Consider the following 16,792-nt stretch of genomic DNA (forward strand, 5'->3'; position numbering starts at 1 on the left):
GGATTTTTAATAAATGAAGTATTATGACTAAAATTCTTGAAAATATAATTGTTTTGAGTCCATTGAATGTGAGACACTATCATTAGTCCAGACACATTAGGACTAAATTCAAAAGATTAACCAGTGTCAAAAGAAATAGAAATATTGAGCCTTTACCAGAATCCTAGAAGACAGTAATTGTAACCAAACCCTTTATGCATATTACCACTCAAAGACTAGATGTAGATATTTTCCGTGGATGTCTTGCGGAATGAGCAGGTTGTATCAGCTACAAAGTAGATATCGTGTATCAGTATCGTATCGACGAGGTGTGATACACCTAAACAAAAGATTATATCGGGTTTTATCGGCTATACACAATCAACTTTGTACTTTTATAATTTATAGGTAGATATACATTATGTTACTCAAAGTTTTAATGACTTGATAACTTAACATCCTCAAACACAGAATTCGCATGGGAAGAAAAATTAAAATAAAAAAACAAAAAAAAATAACAATATTAATAAATACATGTGTATCCTTACCGATATTGTGGCCGACATATCGATCCGACACGACCATACAGACGATATAATCAGAATATTCATGTATCACCGACATTTTGCATATCGTTTAGGTTTAGAATGATATACGATAAATTTTGAAATCATCGTTTTTGGTACGAACGATATTAACTACATCGATTGGCTTCCCTAAAGAATAGAGCAATGTAATTTTGAATGACAACAAAAGAACCTACTTTCAACCGTTCGGGTGGATTTCAACCACAACAACAACAATTCTAGACGCAACAACAACAATTTCAGCAACCACAAACACAACAAGCAACTCAAAATCAAGGTTCCGATATCGATGCAAAGCTTCAAACGTTTATGCAAAGCATTTCTACCATGTTTAAAGAAAGTCAGTAAGAAACTAAGAGTGCTATCAAGGAGTTGCAGACACAATGGGCTCCATGGCGATGAACATAAACAAATTAAAGGCAAAAAATATTGGGAAACTCCCTTCTCAACCCATTAACCCAAAAGAGGGTTTCAATGCTATTACGTTGAGAAGTGGTACACAACTTGTGCAATCCGAGGTTACTGATTCGGGCAAGGTGGAAACACCAAAGAAACCTGTTTTGGAGGAGAAGAGTGATGATTCTCCCCAAACTTCTGAGGTACCTATTCCTAACTCTAAAACTCCGATTTCTACTTATGTTCCTCCTTTACCTTTTCCTCGCAGATTTGCAAACTCCAAGAAGGCGGAACTAGAAAAAGAGATTTTAGACGTTCTAAAGAAGACCCATGTGAACATACCACTCATTGATCCTATCAAGCAAGTTCCCAAGTATGCGAAGGTGTTGAAGGAGTTGTGTACCAATAAGCAAAGGCTCAAAGGTAATGAAGTGCTAAGTGTGGGGGAGAATGCTTCTGCAATCTTACAACACAAACTCCCACCGATATGTAAGGATCCCGGTAGCTTTGACATTCCAGTCACAATTGGTAACACCACATTTAACAAAGCTACGTTGGATTTAGGTACATCCGTTAATGTTATGCATGCATCTATGTATAATTCACTTGAGTTAGGTCCTCTTAAAAAGGCTGGAATTGTATTGCAATTATCCGATCGCTCTAATGTTTACCCAATGGGTATTGTTGAGGATGTTCTTGTGCAGGTTAATCAACTTGTATTTCCATCTGACTTTTGCGTGTTAGAGATGAATGAAGGGTCACCGGACTCGTCTCTTTCATTGCTACTTGGGCGTCCCTTCATGAAAACGGGGAAAACCATTATTGATGTGGACAAGGGAACGCTAACTATGGAGTTTGATGGAGAAACAATACGTTTCAACATTTTCGAGACGATGATATATCCTAGTGATGTCCACGCTTGTTTCTCCATTGATGTTATGGATACATTGGCACAACAAGTGTTTGAATTGAATGGTGATGATGCTTTGGAAACTGTTTTAACTACATCCATGGATAATGGTGTAAAGTGTGGTAATGAAATCAAGGAAGCCCTTGGTGATCTTAATTCACTACAAGGATGCCTGGAAACTCGTAATATCTATTTTATTTCTTTACCATGCAGTGATGAAAATATTGTACCTTCCATTGTTAAATCTCCAAAGTTAGAATTGAAACCTCTTCCCGATCACCTAAAGTACTTATACTTGGGTGACAAGGAAGACTTACCTGTGATTGTTTCTAACAAGCTTAGTGAATTACAAGAGCAAAAACTTCTAAGGGTGCTAAGGAAGTATAAGACTGCCATAGGATGGACAATTGCTGATATCAAGGGTATAAGCCATGCTGTGTGTATGCACAAAATCCGTTTGGAGGATGATGCAAAGCCTACAAGGGAAGCGCAACGTCGTTTGAACCCTCCCATGATGGAAGTTGTGAAAAAGGAGATACTAAAGCTTTTGGACGTGGGTGTTATTTACCCCATATCCGATAGCAAGTGGGTGAGCCCGGTACAAATAGTACCAAAGAAATCAGGTGTGACGGTCGTGGAGAATGATAAGAACGAACTTGTCCCAACTCGTGTGCAAACCGGTTGGAGGGTTTGTATTGATTACAGGAAATTGAATGCCACCACTAGGAAGGATCATTTTCCATTGCCTTTTATTGATCAAATGCTTGAACGTTTAGCTGGACACTCTTACTATTGCTTCATTGATGGCTATTCAGGTTAGAATCAGATTGTGATAGCACCGGAGGATCAAGAGAAAACCACTTTCACTTGTCCTTTCGGTACTTTTTCTTATAGAAGGATACATTTTGGCTTGTGCAATGCTCCAGCTACCTTTCAAAAGTGTATGGTAAGTATCTTTTCAGAATATGTTGAAAACATAATTGAAGTGTTCATGGACGATTTTAGTGTATTTGGTGATTCATTTGAACTTTGCTTGCACAACTTGTCACTAATCCTTGAACGATGTGTAAAACAAATCTTGTGCTAAATTGGGAGAAGTGCCATTTCATGGTAACTCATGGCATAGTTTTAGGCCATATAATATCTTCTAAAGGCTTGGAAGTCGATAAATCTAAAATAGACCTTATTCGTGCTTGAACCCCTCCCACTATGGTGAGGGAGATACGCTCTTTTCTTGGTCATGCAGGTTTTTATGGTAGATTTATCAAGGATTTTTCAAGATAGCATCACCACTTTGCAACTTATTGCAAAAAGATGTGGTTTTTAACTTTGATGAAAAGTGTATGGCGGCATTCAATCGTTTGAAAGAACTTTTGATTTCAGCCCCTATCATTAAACCACCAGATTGGAGCAAGCCTTTTGAGCTCATGTGTGATGCAAGTGACTATGCGGTTGGTGCGTTGCTTGGGCAACGTGTGGGGAAGATACCTCATGCTATTTATTATGCTTCTAGAACGTTAAATGAGACCCAAAAAACTACACAACCACTGAAAAAGAGTTATTAGCTATTGTTTTTGTTTTGGAAAAGTTTCGCTCTTATCTAATTGGTACAAAAGTTGTTGTCTTTTCTGATCATGCAACATTTAAGTACTTTCTAATGAAGAAAGAAGCGAAACCGAGGCTTATACGATGGATCTTACTCTTGCAAGAGTTTGATATTGAAATCAAAGACAAAAAAGGAATTATGAACACCGTTGCGGATCACTTGAGTCGTCTTGCTGTGGACAAGGAAGCTATCCCATTGCGTGAAAGTTTCTCGGATGAGCAACTATTCTCAATTGCCTTTGGAGAACCATGGTATGCTGACATTGTGAACTACTTGGTGTCTAAACAAATCCCAAAGAACTTGTCTCGTGCTGAGAGGGACAAACTTAAGAAGTTAGGAAACCAATACATATGGGATGATCCATACTTATGGAAACAAGGTAGTGACCAAGTATTACGAAGGTGCATTCCCGAATCTGAATTTAATTCTATCTTGTCTTTTTGTCACTCCTATGCTTGCGGAGGACATTTTGGGAGTAAGAGAACCGCTCACAAGGTACTTGAAAGCGGTTTCTATTGGCCAACCTTGTTCAAGAATGCATATATATTTTGTACAACTTGTGATAGGTGCCAAAGAACAGGCAATCTAGGTGCCCGAAATCAAATGCCACAAACTTTTATTCAATTTATTGAAGTTTTCGATGTATGGGGTATTGATTTTATGGGTCCTTTTGTCAACTCTCATGGGAATTTTTATATCTTACTTGCTATTGATTATGTCTCCAAATGGGTGGAAGCTAAGGCCACCCCAACTAATGATTCTAAAGTGGTTTCAGATTTTGTGCAAGCTAATATCTTTGCAAGGTTTGGAATTCCAAGAGCCATAATTAGCGATGGGGTTCTCACTTCAAAAACAAGATTTTACAAAGCTTGTTGAAGAAGTACAATGTGTCCCACAAGATTGCAACACCTTATCATCCCCAAACAAATGGATAAGCCGAGGTGTCTAATCGGTAGGTGAAATCCATTCTAGAGAAGACGGTGAACCCAACAAGGAAAGATCGGAGCATGCGACTTAATGATGCTTTGTGGGCTTATAGAAATGCATACAAGACACCTATCAGGATGTCTCCCTTTAGGCTTGTGTATGGTAAACCTTGTCACTTACCCGTTGAAATTGAGCATAAGACATTTTGGACTATCAAGCAATGCAATATGGAGATGGATGGGGCTGGAAGCAAAGGAAGTTACAACTCCAAGATCTAGAGGAGCTTCGCAAGATGCATTTGAAAGCTCGCGCATTTATATGGAAAATACGAAAGCATTTCATGATAACATGATTTCTAGGAAACAATTTTGCATTGGGAAGAAAGTGCTTTTGTTTAATTCTCGCTTGCATTTATTTTCGGGTAAATTAAGGTCGCGATGGATCAGACCTTTTATTGTTACTAATGTGTTTTCTCATGGTGCGGTAGAAATTCGTAGCACAGCTACATGCAAGGAAGTTAAAGTTAATGGGCACCGGTTGAAACCATATTATGAGAATTTCACTTCCTAAGTGGTGGAAGGAGCTAACTTTGTGGATGCACTCCCTCTGGAGGAGTCATAGAAAGCAAGGAGATAGTCGGGCTGACGAGTTTAAACCAAGCGCTAAATGGGAGGCAACCCATAGGATGTGTATTTCTTGTCTTGTATTTATTTATTTCTTGTCTTGTTTTTAGTTTTTCTTGTCTTGTTTTGTTTTTATTTTTATTTATTTTTTCTGATTTCTTGTCATTATCATATAAGATTTCTCACCTTGACTTTCTATGGACGATTCAATTTACATTGAGGACAATGTAAAGTTTAAGTGTGGGGGAGTGGTTGCATTTGCATTGTAAATTTTTCATGAAATTTTCAACTTTTTTGTAAAATAGTGAATAAGAAAACTCCAACTTGTAGTTAGTTTAGAGTCACATAGTATACATGTCGCTAAGATTACATCGAGATTCTCATAAGAGTGACTGAACTTAGAGATGACAGAGAACATGATCGGGTTTCTTATTTGTATGAGAGTTAAAGTTGGATTTAACCATCCCGGCGGCAAATGAGGTGCATACTGAATTCGGTATTAGAGTAGTGGTCCCCTATAATGGAGACTACCCATGTTACATCATGAGAGGCACCGACCTTCAATTCTTTGTACCTGTCTAAATTTGTGCTTTTAGAGTGTGTGTCACCGTACGTAAACTCCGGGTAGAATGGTGAGCTACCCAACCTCCCACCAATAGAAGCACTATTTTGATCTCTTGAGTGTTATTTTATCAATCATGAATGGTGACATCGAATTGATAACTTACATACCACTTGTAATCTTGTTCGCAGTTAACACCATCCACTTTATCTCTCTCTACACCAACAAGTCCATAGAAACACCATCATCATCAACAAGAGGAGCATCACAAATTCGAAGGAAAGTTGAAGACGTTTAAGGTTTACAAGCAACGGTACAGAAATGAGCAGATTTCAGATTTAAGTATAGCAACAAGACAAGGAGCATAATTTTTACAAGTTGAAGACTATTGTACGAGAGCAAATATTATCAAGATGAGAGTCAAGAAGTTTATGATATCGAGACATACAAGTTGTGAAGAATTGAGCGGTAAAGTACTTACACCGTGGCCTTTGTATTTTATTTTATCTTTATTTTTATTTGTTAATTTGTATTTTATTTTCTCTTGTCTCAAAACAAAACAAAAAAAACAAGAGAAAAGTTTATTAGTTCCACATTAGTTTTAATTTTTTGTTTGTTTTTGTTTTTACTTTATTTATCTTGCATCTCAAAAAAAAAATGTTAAAAAAAAAACGTGAAAAAAAAGAGAGGAAAAAAATAAAAAATCTTTGCATCATATTTTGGTTTGTTTAGTTCGTTTTTGGTTTTGTATTCATTCAATAAAGCCAATGGAAGAAGAAATATCTATAATGAGGTTTCAAGCAACAATGAATTAGAGCAAAGAATCACATTGTCAAGATTCTACGAAGTTCAAGATTTCATCATCAAGAATTGAAGACCGAAGAAGAAGATGAAGACAAGGATTGAAGACCGAAGACGTTTCTATGGATGCTGTGAGAGTGGTGCTAATTGCACACCGAACGGATAACGAGGTAAGTAAGCATATTCCCATCTTCGTTAAGTGGTTGATTTCCTTTCTTAGAGATCGTCAGAAAAAAGGGTTTTCAAAAATATTAAAAGATGTGGGTTTTCAAAACAATTCGGAGGGTTTTTCCTTCCTACCATTCAACGTGTCGCAGGAATTCTCTCTTCAATCCTACCTGGACACATGTGTGACCCATAAAAAGCTATTTGTTATTGAGAGCAACTTCATAAAACCCTTTCTTGTGAGGCAGAGTCGAGACTTTTGATCACTCTGAACCCGAATTTCTTTCGAGAAGGGATGGTTATTTCTCTCTCAACTTTTAAGGATGAGATTGTGTTCATTTATGTGTCTAACTTCTTATGACTAGTGTGCAGAATTTCTATGTCTTCTTAGCGCGTTGGATGCTATCATTACGGAGAACTAGTAAGTTGGAAATGTAGGTTTTGTGGGTATATCTCTAGTAAACCCTCGTGTGAGTTGTTTGTATCCTTTAGAATAAGTTTTGTTTCATTTGCTCGAGAACTAATAAAGTCTAAGTGTGGGGGAATTTGATAGGTGTCATAAACACCTTCATTTATATCTATAGTTTATGCTTTCTTTGTTATTTTTCTTGTGAATTATGTATCTTATGCGTGGGTTTGAGTTTATTAGCTGCAATGAACTCATTCGGAGCAAAAGAAGGAAGAAAGCACTCTTTTGGAGCATAAAGGACATAATCATCTTTTCATAGGCAGGTGTTATCTGGAGCCAGTCACAGGTTAAGGGGCTACTACTGGGTGGCTCGTATCATCAGTGGGTGCAAATAGCCATCCCAGTTCACTACACAACCCTATATCGATTCTCTTCTCGTTACAACTCACCTGAAATTCAGAGATGAGTGAGGAAAAAAAAATGGCTGCGGCTGCTGTAAGAGAGATCGAGAAAATGAATTAATTTCAGAGATTCAGAGATGAAATTTGAGGTAGAGAAGCATACTGGTTGCAGAAGAGGAAGAGGAGATGAAGGATTCGTTTTGCTGCGGCTGGTGGAAGAGATAATGAACACAGAAAAGGGGATCTGAGATTGAAGAATTAATGTAGGCTGCTGTGTAAGTTGAGAGAAGGAATCGAAAATTTATGAAGAATTAACAAATGGGTGTTTTGAATTGCTGATTTGTGTTGATTATTACATGAAGTTGCAGATCGATTGAAGGGTTATGGAACGATTTTGGTTGATTCAGATCGAGAAAGTTAGGGTTCTGTTTCCTTTAATTGAAGTTTCTTGTATGATTTGATGAAGATAATCATGGGTTTTGTGGCCGTACAGTTGGGAAATAAAGGTTACAACACATTTGAGAAGATGGGTGAGCTACTGTGAGGTGATCTGAGAATGGGGTTGCAAGTCAGATGAAGAATAGTATGGTGGTAAGGTTTGGTTTGCAGTTGAATCTATGTTGGCAACTGAAGATGGTGAAACTGAGTAGTGCTGTTGTGTGGAGATGGTTGTTGGGATTGTGCTGGTGTTGCTGTGTTATGAAGCAGTTGAAGGCTGAGCTGCTAATGATGGTGGTTCTGAGATTGTTGCAGGTGATGTTGCAGCCAATGGGAGAAAAGAAACTGATGCTGAGTTAGACCTGGTGCCATTGGTGAAGGTCAGATGCAGGTGGTAATGAAACTGAAGAGGGAGCTACAAATGGTGGTTGAGTTGTGAAGTGAGTAATGGGGTTGAGATGTTGTTGTTGGTGCATAAGACAAGGAAATGATGGTGTTGGTGGTGGTATCTGTTGAAGAGAAAGTGGAATTGAGAAGTTGTTACCTTGAGATTTATGGGTCTGTAACTGGTTGTTGATCTGATGCAAGTGGTGTCTGAGTTAGTAATTGCAGCTGCAATATGGTAGCAATGGAATGGTTCTGGTGGATAGCATGTAACCTAGATGTATGCCTAGGATTGCAGGTGCAGTTTTGTTAGTGATGCATTGATACATGTAATGAGCTGCCGGGTCGGAGACTGAACTGTGAGAAGTGGAGCTGAATTGTTGGATTGCAGTGACTAATATGGCAGCAGTGTAGCAGGGCATTGCAGGTTGCTGTGATGTTAAACTTCAGGGATGATTGTGGTGATGGCTTGATACAAGAAAATAAGGGGTGATTGAAGCTACAGTTCAGGTGGTTTGCAGTTATGGCATAGAACTGATGCTGAGATATGGGAACTGGTGTTGTTGTTGGATTTTAAAAGAGAGAGTTGCAGGTGGTAATTGGTGGTTGCGGTCGCTGAAGCTGAGTTGAAGTCCTAAAGCAGCTAAACCATGTTGCAGGTGGCCTGTGATGGTGCAATGGATCTGGTAGCTGATGGCTTTGAAGTGTTGGCTGCAATGGAGCAGCTGGGAGTGTGGCAGAAGTATAGCAAGAGACGAAGCTGCTGGTGGAGTATGGAGTGACAGAATGGTGGTATTACTGATGATGAAGCACAATGATGGTGCAACATCAGGTTATGGCATGTGCAATGTTGCAAAGGCACATGCCTTGACAGCTTTGGCGCTACATTGAGTTAGACTGTGCACTGGCTTGTGTCAAGACCACTCAGTCGAATCAGCTGAGTTAGCTTCTGTCTCAGGTCTGACTAAACCTAGATGACATCACTGAGTTAACTCGTTGACTCATCCTGCCTCGGCTGAGCTTTGACCGAGTTGACTAATTATGACCGGTGACCGGGTGGACTTTGCCGGTCACCTGAGATATTTTCCCGGCTTATTTCCGTCCAACTTCCGGCGGTGAACCCAGTTTTCCGGCGAACACTTTTTGGCAACAATTTTATTGGGTTATTTCTACACATTGTTTTATGGGCTTGGTGGACTTTTTGGTAATGGACTTTTGGAGGATTGACCTAGTTTTGGAAAGAGGAAAAGCTACAAAAAAAGAAAGTTTTTACTTCTTGGATCACGTATTTTTCTACTTGGAACTTTGGAGGAGAGCGAGCGATTCTACTAGGGTTTGCTTTCATTTTTATATTTCATCTTCTTCATTTTTATTATTGATTATGATTATGATGAACTCAAAAGCTATGAGTAGCTAAATAATATTATTGGTTATGGGATAAAGCTGATTTCACAACATGATATTGCTTCAATGATTTGGTTTTGTCTCAATAATTTATTGTTTATGATTCATGGTTTATATTGTCATATGATTTGATTGTTTGTTTGGTTGAGTCCGGAATCAATCCGATTTGCATTCTTTTCTAAAGCTATATTAGGGTTTTCAATACGAAAAAGTTGTTTATCCCTGATTCTAAGTAGCATAATTGTGGGTAGTGCTTGTACTGATATATCCTACTAGTCAGATCCAGCATATCATATTATGGTTATTTGGTGTTTATAGTCTTCAATCTAAGAAGATTTTGATGCTAGGGCTTGTTCAAACCTTGAGTTAGATCCTAGGGCTTTTTTAAGTTGTGGGTTTTCCTTTATCTGTGTTGTTATCTTGAAACGTACCTCCTTTACATAGATGATTTTCAGGTTCAAAGCTAGTGATGGAAAAATGAAACTCAAAGCAATGCTTCCACCCAATAGAGGCAGCGAAGTCATTAGTGCTGGTATGATAGTCAATGACTGGGCTGCATATTGTGGTCAGAAACCACAGCTACTGAGCTTTCTGTCATCGGAAGTGTGTTTAAATTGAGAGAGGCTCAACCTAGCTCTGTTCATGATGAGATGAGGAAATCTTTGATTGACAGCTTTGTTTGACCCAACTCATATGGGTTAGTTGAATTTGTAGATGATCTATTGAAAAGAATTCAGATGACATACCAGAAAGGTTAGTTTTATATGAAGGATTATATGCTTGGTATGTTTTGTATACATATTCTGTAATGTCAGTTTTAATGATACTGATGCATCTGTCATTATATAGGCTTAAATTATTCTATTTATAATAGGGAACGGGTGTGGAACATCTGTGCTTTAAATCTTCTCGGCATTGGAGAAGGCATCTTGCAAGGTATATGCTTCTCAACCTTCTCTGCGAAACTTGGTGTTCTTTGTTTGGTTACATTTATAACGTGTTTTTTTTTTTGCTCAATAATAAATTTTTATTAATAACCAAAAGAGTTCCAAAGATTACAAAATAGGAAAACAAAAGCTAACAAAAAACAGAGCAAGAAAACAGAGTTGAAACTATTACATTCACTTTACATTTCTAGGAAAATCTGTAATATATTTGGTTCTCATTTTCTATTTGAAGTAGAAAGGATGGTCTGGAATTGTATACAGTTTGATCCCCTTGTCTCATTTATGACGTGATAATAATGTGGGCTTCTTTCTTTGTTTGGTTACATTTATGTGTGCCGATAATGTATGATTTCTCTGTGGACTTGACTGTATTCTGGCAGATCAAATGGGTCTTGGCAAGACTATTCAAACAATTGGATTTCTTGCTCATCTGCAAGGAAAATGGATGCATGGACCTTATTTAGTACTAGCTCCTCTTTCTACCTTATTGGATTGGCTAAACTCAAAGCAGTGCTTCCAGAAGATGTTTGAGTAAATATAGTTGGAAATATGTTATTGTAGATGAGGTTAGTGGCCGGTTAATTACTCTAATCCACTCATGATTTTCTTTGAATATAATGCAACTGCCTTGCAAACTTGTGTTTTGTGCTCATACAATCTTAAAATATTTTGCACTTTCTCAATGACCTACAATGTCGCAAGGGAGCCACAACCTAAAGTCGCCCTGAAGGTGCGACCTTTTTGCGGATAATAATAACCGAACTCTGAGTCCAAGACTCAGGCTGATCGTGCTGCCTTGTTTAGCCTCCACCCATGTTCTAAAATAAACCCTCTTCTTACAATATCATTCTTATGGCCTGTTCGCAGAGGATTACTGACAGACTGTAGTTAGGGTCACTAGTATGACCTTTTCCTTGCTGTAGCATACTGTGATTCCCGTTCAAAGCCTTGTCAGCCGATGTAATAGCTTGCATTTTTTGTTATTGAATTTCGGGACGAAATTCATTTTAAGGGGTTAATAGTGTAACACCCCGTAATTTTTTTAATACGATTTTGGCCCATAAAACCCACCCATAATATTTTGTTCGGATTGTAATTTAAATCTTAATTTATAAAGAATAAAATATTTAATTTTAATTATATTTATGATTTTCAAAATAAAATAAAATAATAAAGATGATTTTTGATTGTGGTAAATGTGTGCATTGTGGGTTGTGTGTATATATATATATGTGTAAGTATCTTTAATAATTTTGGTGTCACTATTATATTATGATGTGTTTGGGGTGCATGTACTTTAATATTGGGGTGTGTTTATAAAATAGTGTGTCCCTTATCAAAATTTGAGTGGTAAATAATAGTTGGCTAGGGTTTTTATTCAAAATAGTGGAAATTGAATTATTGTCCCTACTATCCATGGATCTTCACAACTATCCTTACCAAAAATATTTATATCCCTGCCTTCTAAAACGGATACCCTGTAATTCTTTAATGTCCCATTTACCCTCTCATTATCGTTGATTAAACCAATCAGTTTCCTTTAGGTTTTTTCTGGATCTAAAATTTCTCCCTCTCCTCCTCTGGTGACTATAGCCATGACCACCGTTGTCTCCATCGCCACCGTCAACAACAATCTATTCCGACCTTCCCCCAAACTCACCACCACAACCTCAACTTCTTGTATTGAACCATCACAATCTCCTTCAAGGATTTTACTCTATGATTTGTAGATCTACTCAGAAATTCGATGGTGAAGATGATGAAGATGAATTGAAGATAGAGTTTCATAACTCCTTTAATAGAGTTGTTGTCTTGTTCGAGTTAAATTAAGTAGATATTTGATTTGAAGAAGAAAACAGATCTCTTCAATCAATTGGTGGTCGATCTTAAATTTGAATTCAATCAATTAGATGATGGCGGCGGCGGCGGCGTCTGTGAATGAGGAGGTATGTATTTTGTATATGTGGGTTTGAACTGTGAATTTGCAATTGCATGTTTTGGGTATAACAAACTATATAAGTGATTATATAGTTTTTCAGTTGATCACAAGCTAGGTATAGTGACCAAGGATTTCGGTACTACCGAACAAACTAAAATGTTGTTTTGGTGGTGGGTGTAATTTTGTTGTAGGGGAGGTGACAGTGGTGGATTTGTTGTAGTAGTGAGGATGGTGGTGGTGGTGATAGCAACGTTGTAGTTTATATGATTGAATAGATCGACTAGAGACGTATTTTTTTCTGTGTTGTTGTTTATATGTTTTATGAGATCAATTGTTGTTGTTGACCCAATTTTTATGGGATCAACTACGGTTGTTGATCCATTTATGGGATCAACTCCTGTTGTTGACCCAATTTTTTATGGGATCAACTACTGTTGTTGATCCTCTCAACTCCTATTGTTGACAATATTTCCTTTGGATAAGTATAGTCATGCTTGTAATTTAAATCATGCTTATAGTTTAAATCATGTAATTTTCTTCCAATGTTGAATTTGTGGTGCAATGGTAGCATGACTGACTCCATGTCAGATGATGCGTGTTCGACGCACGCCAAGTTCACTCCATTTACATGGATCAACTTTCATTGTTGATCCCTTAAATTGGATCAACTTCTACTATTGATCCTTTTTTTTTGATCAACTACCGTTGTTGATCCCCTAAATTGGATCAACTTCTACTGTTGGTTCTATTTTTATTTGGATCAACTACTGTTGTTGATACAAAAATATCTGAACCAGTGGTGGGGGTGGCGGCGACGACGGTGGTGGTGGTGGCGGCGGCGGCGGCGGCGGACTAGTGGTGGTGGAGGACTGTTGGTGGTGTAATGGTGGTGGTGAAGGAGTGGTGGTGGAATATTAGTGGTAGTGGCGGTTGATAGGTGGTGGTTGTTGAACGGTGGTGGTGGAATGGTAGTTGAATGTTGGTGGTGGAATGGTAGTTGAATGTTGGTGGTGGTGAAGTGGTAGAGGAAGAAATTTGTTCCATTTTGAAATAAAGAAAAATATTATATAGGTGAGGACATTAAGGTAATCTAATTTTAAATGGATAAGGTTATTAAAAAGTAGAAACATATTTATTGGTGTATAAGTATATATTTATTGGGTATCAAAAATAGGGACATAAATAATGTACCCTTCAAAATACGTGTGTATGAATAAAAAGACTTTGTCATCACTTTCATCTCTCTTTCCTTTTCTTTTGTCTCTTAGCACAAAAACCCAAAAACACTTTGCCATCACTTTCATCTCTCTTTCCTTCTACTTTTCTCTTTCTACCTTTTTCTTTAAATAATAAAAAGAAAACATAAACTATTAATCCTTCTTCTTCTTGGGAATTGTGCATGTCTTGTTCGGATTTGGATTGATTCAAGAGTTTGGGATTTGCTAAAAAGGTAGGGGGTTTCTACCTAATATCAAAATCAAAACTTATTTTAGCATTAAAATTATATTGGTTTCTTTTTGATTTTCAAGCTAATAATCATGATGTTTGTTTTAAATTTATTACGTTATTTTCTTTGTATAAATTGATTTATTTGTGAATTTTATATATTGATTATTAACCATTATTGTTAAATTATCCTGGTTAAATTGCGGCCTATGCCACTTTGGGGCCTATAGCTACATGACAAAATAGGGTCATTAAGAAGTAATTCATAGAAACCCCTTAACCAACTATTTTCTTAATGACTAATTTACCTCTGATTAATTAATGTTAATTCGGGTGATTAGTGGTAAAATATAGTGTTAGATGTGAAATTAACTTGTGTCAATTAATCATCTGAACATGAAAAAATTTGAAAATTTGAAATTTTTTGAAGAACACCAACTCAGAATCGATATATGTTATCAAAAACATATACCGATTGTAACCTCAAAAACATACAGAGATTTTTTGAAACTAGCTTCTACCCAGAATCAGTTTATATGGACATGAAAATCAACCGATTATCCATAATCGGTTTATATTGGCATGAACGTAAACCGATTGTGGATAAATTTTCTCTTTTTTATCTGTGAATTATGAGTTGTTAAACATCAAATAAAATTAAAATTCATTCTATACCCGAGTTAATGAAATGAAATCGAGTATGATTTCATACTCATTTTATGGTCGAGTATTAACTGAAAGAAAAATGGGTTAACCAGAATCGGTTTACACGATACATATGTAAAAACCGATTCCTGACATTGCACAACAGGAATCGGTTTATAAGAATGCTCATGTAATCCGATTCTAACAAAAAAAAGATACAGAAAAAATGAGAACAACAATCGGTTTACTCGACACACATATAAAATCCGATTCTAACATTATACATCAACAATCAGTTTTTATAAGTGCTAATGTAATCCGATTCTGGTTCAAATTTCTCGAACCAGAAAACATATCAAGGACAATCGGATCACATATACATTAACATTAACCGATTCTGATAAACCAGGAAAAATTTGATTTCAAAATTTTCAATTTTTGAGCAATTTTATGTTACTAAAACCTAGTTTATAGAATTGGGTTGAGAAGAAAAGAAGAAGAATCAGTTGAAGTGGAGATGAAAATGAATTTGATTTTGATTTTAGTTTTTAATTTTATGATTTTAGTTTTATGATTTTGATTTTGATTTTAGTTTATAAATTTTATGATTTTGATTTTAGTTTTTAATTTTATGATTAGGATTTGATGAGGACCAATTAATAGTATTAATATTTGATAGAGGGTAAAATGGTAGTTGATAGACACATTTATGTGTCTAATATATCTCATTTGTATATATTATTAGTGCTCGATTTTGTACTTATTATGGTCTTTTATGCTTTTGTAGGTGTTTTTGGATAAATGAGGTTTTGCGGCAAAATTGGCTAAAAATGTGGCCCTGGGATTGTCGTTGATAATGTACCGGAAATGCCCCAGAAGTGTACCGGAAATACCCCGGAGGAACCCTGAAAAAGTGCGGAACATCCCAGAAGAATTGTTAAAGGGACCCCTAATTTGGATAAGGGGCATCCCATTTCAGGGCATGTACTAAAGGGACACCGGAACTGGATAAGGGGGAGGTCATCTTTATAATTTGAAATAGAAAATGGTGGGAATGCATGTTACAGCAAACCAGATTTTGGTTTGAATTGTAGTTCGTGATTTTAAGAGATTAAATCACTGGAATCGATTGTTCTGGGCCTGTTATAGCATATAAGGTTCGTTGAGACTGATTGGACCCAACCAATTGGGCTGAATTGCCCGGGAGAAGTAAAACAGAGTTCAACAGGGATACGTATTTTTCTGATTATTTTCAAATATTTTGTGAGAGTTTTACCCCAGGATATGGATGTACCTGGTCCTGTTCAAGTCTTAGTTGGAGTTTGGAGAGTTTAGATAACTCAGAAGAGGTCAGAAGACGCGTACAGGGAGGATTGAAGAGAGATATTCTCTTAACTGCACGGAGAAGAAATCTTGAATTTATACGAGATATTTTGGGTCTGTGGGATATATAAGAGTTGGTTCAAGTCATAAAGAGGGTTAGAAAGTTTTAGAAAACCTTAGGAGAGAGCTTAGAGTCCAGGAGAGCCGAGGAGAAGCGATTACAGAGAGTTACAGTGCTGCTGCTGCTGTTCGAGGAGGAAGAAGAAGAGGAAGAACATACCTGCTAAGGCAGTCGTTCTTCAACAGTCTTAAAACCAGAAACGAGTGTCGTTGTTTTACACCAACAGAAAAGTATCGTTTAATTTTCAGCTCTTTCCCTTTTGTAACAGTGACACTGTAACACTATTACAGCGTTACAAACTTCAATTCTACATTATTTACGTCAATAAAAACACCTATTAATTCATGGATACATCTTGTGAGTGTGTTTTTGGGATGAGGAGCTAAACCCAATCCCAGGGGGTGATGGAGGAAGCCATTCTTCCAAAAGTTATGTGGTAAAATTCATTTAAATTTATTTATGCAATCCTTTTATGATTAAGTGCACCGAATGAAAATTGAATAAATGATTTTTATTAATTAATTGTGTTTTCTCTTGATGAAATATGTTTGGTTTATTGCTTTTGATATTTCATGCTTGCGATTAACAATGGATGTTTTGAAAATCTGATTTACGCAATGATTAGAATCACAATTATTTTTGATTGGAATTATAATGTCTAGAATTGCATGATAAGAATTATCATTAAATCACATGAATTTTGGTGTATGGTGAAATCCTGAACCCTGGTCTTTCCATAATATTTACTTCACCTTTGAATTTAATTTGTTTTATCTTTA

General features: G+C 36.7%; 1 protein-coding gene across 2 annotated transcripts; it reads left to right on the plus strand.

Annotated features, from left to right (window-relative positions):
* The first annotated feature begins 9,759 nt into the window (after nt 1-9,759).
* Nucleotides 9,760-11,400, plus strand: LOC113342480 (ATP-dependent DNA helicase DDM1-like). Of its 2 annotated transcripts, none has more exons than XR_003356693.1 (3): nt 9,760-10,345; nt 10,467-10,528; nt 10,920-11,400. XR_003356693.1 is itself a non-coding variant. In XM_026587025.1 (3 exons), the coding sequence occupies exons 1-3, from the start codon at nt 10,330-10,332 to the stop codon at nt 11,072-11,074; spliced, it is 258 nt and encodes an 85-aa protein (XP_026442810.1). In that variant the 5' UTR covers nt 9,760-10,329; the 3' UTR covers nt 11,075-11,400. The 2 variants fall into 2 exon arrangements, 1 of the variants encoding a protein (XP_026442810.1); XM_026587025.1 differs by having other exon boundaries at nt 10,442-10,528.
* Nucleotides 11,401-16,792: the final 5,392 nt, after the last annotated feature.

The sequence above is a fragment of the Papaver somniferum genome, unplaced genomic scaffold (assembly GCF_003573695.1).
Source record: "Papaver somniferum cultivar HN1 unplaced genomic scaffold, ASM357369v1 unplaced-scaffold_41, whole genome shotgun sequence".
Classification (NCBI taxonomy): Eukaryota; Viridiplantae; Streptophyta; class Magnoliopsida; order Ranunculales; family Papaveraceae; genus Papaver; species Papaver somniferum.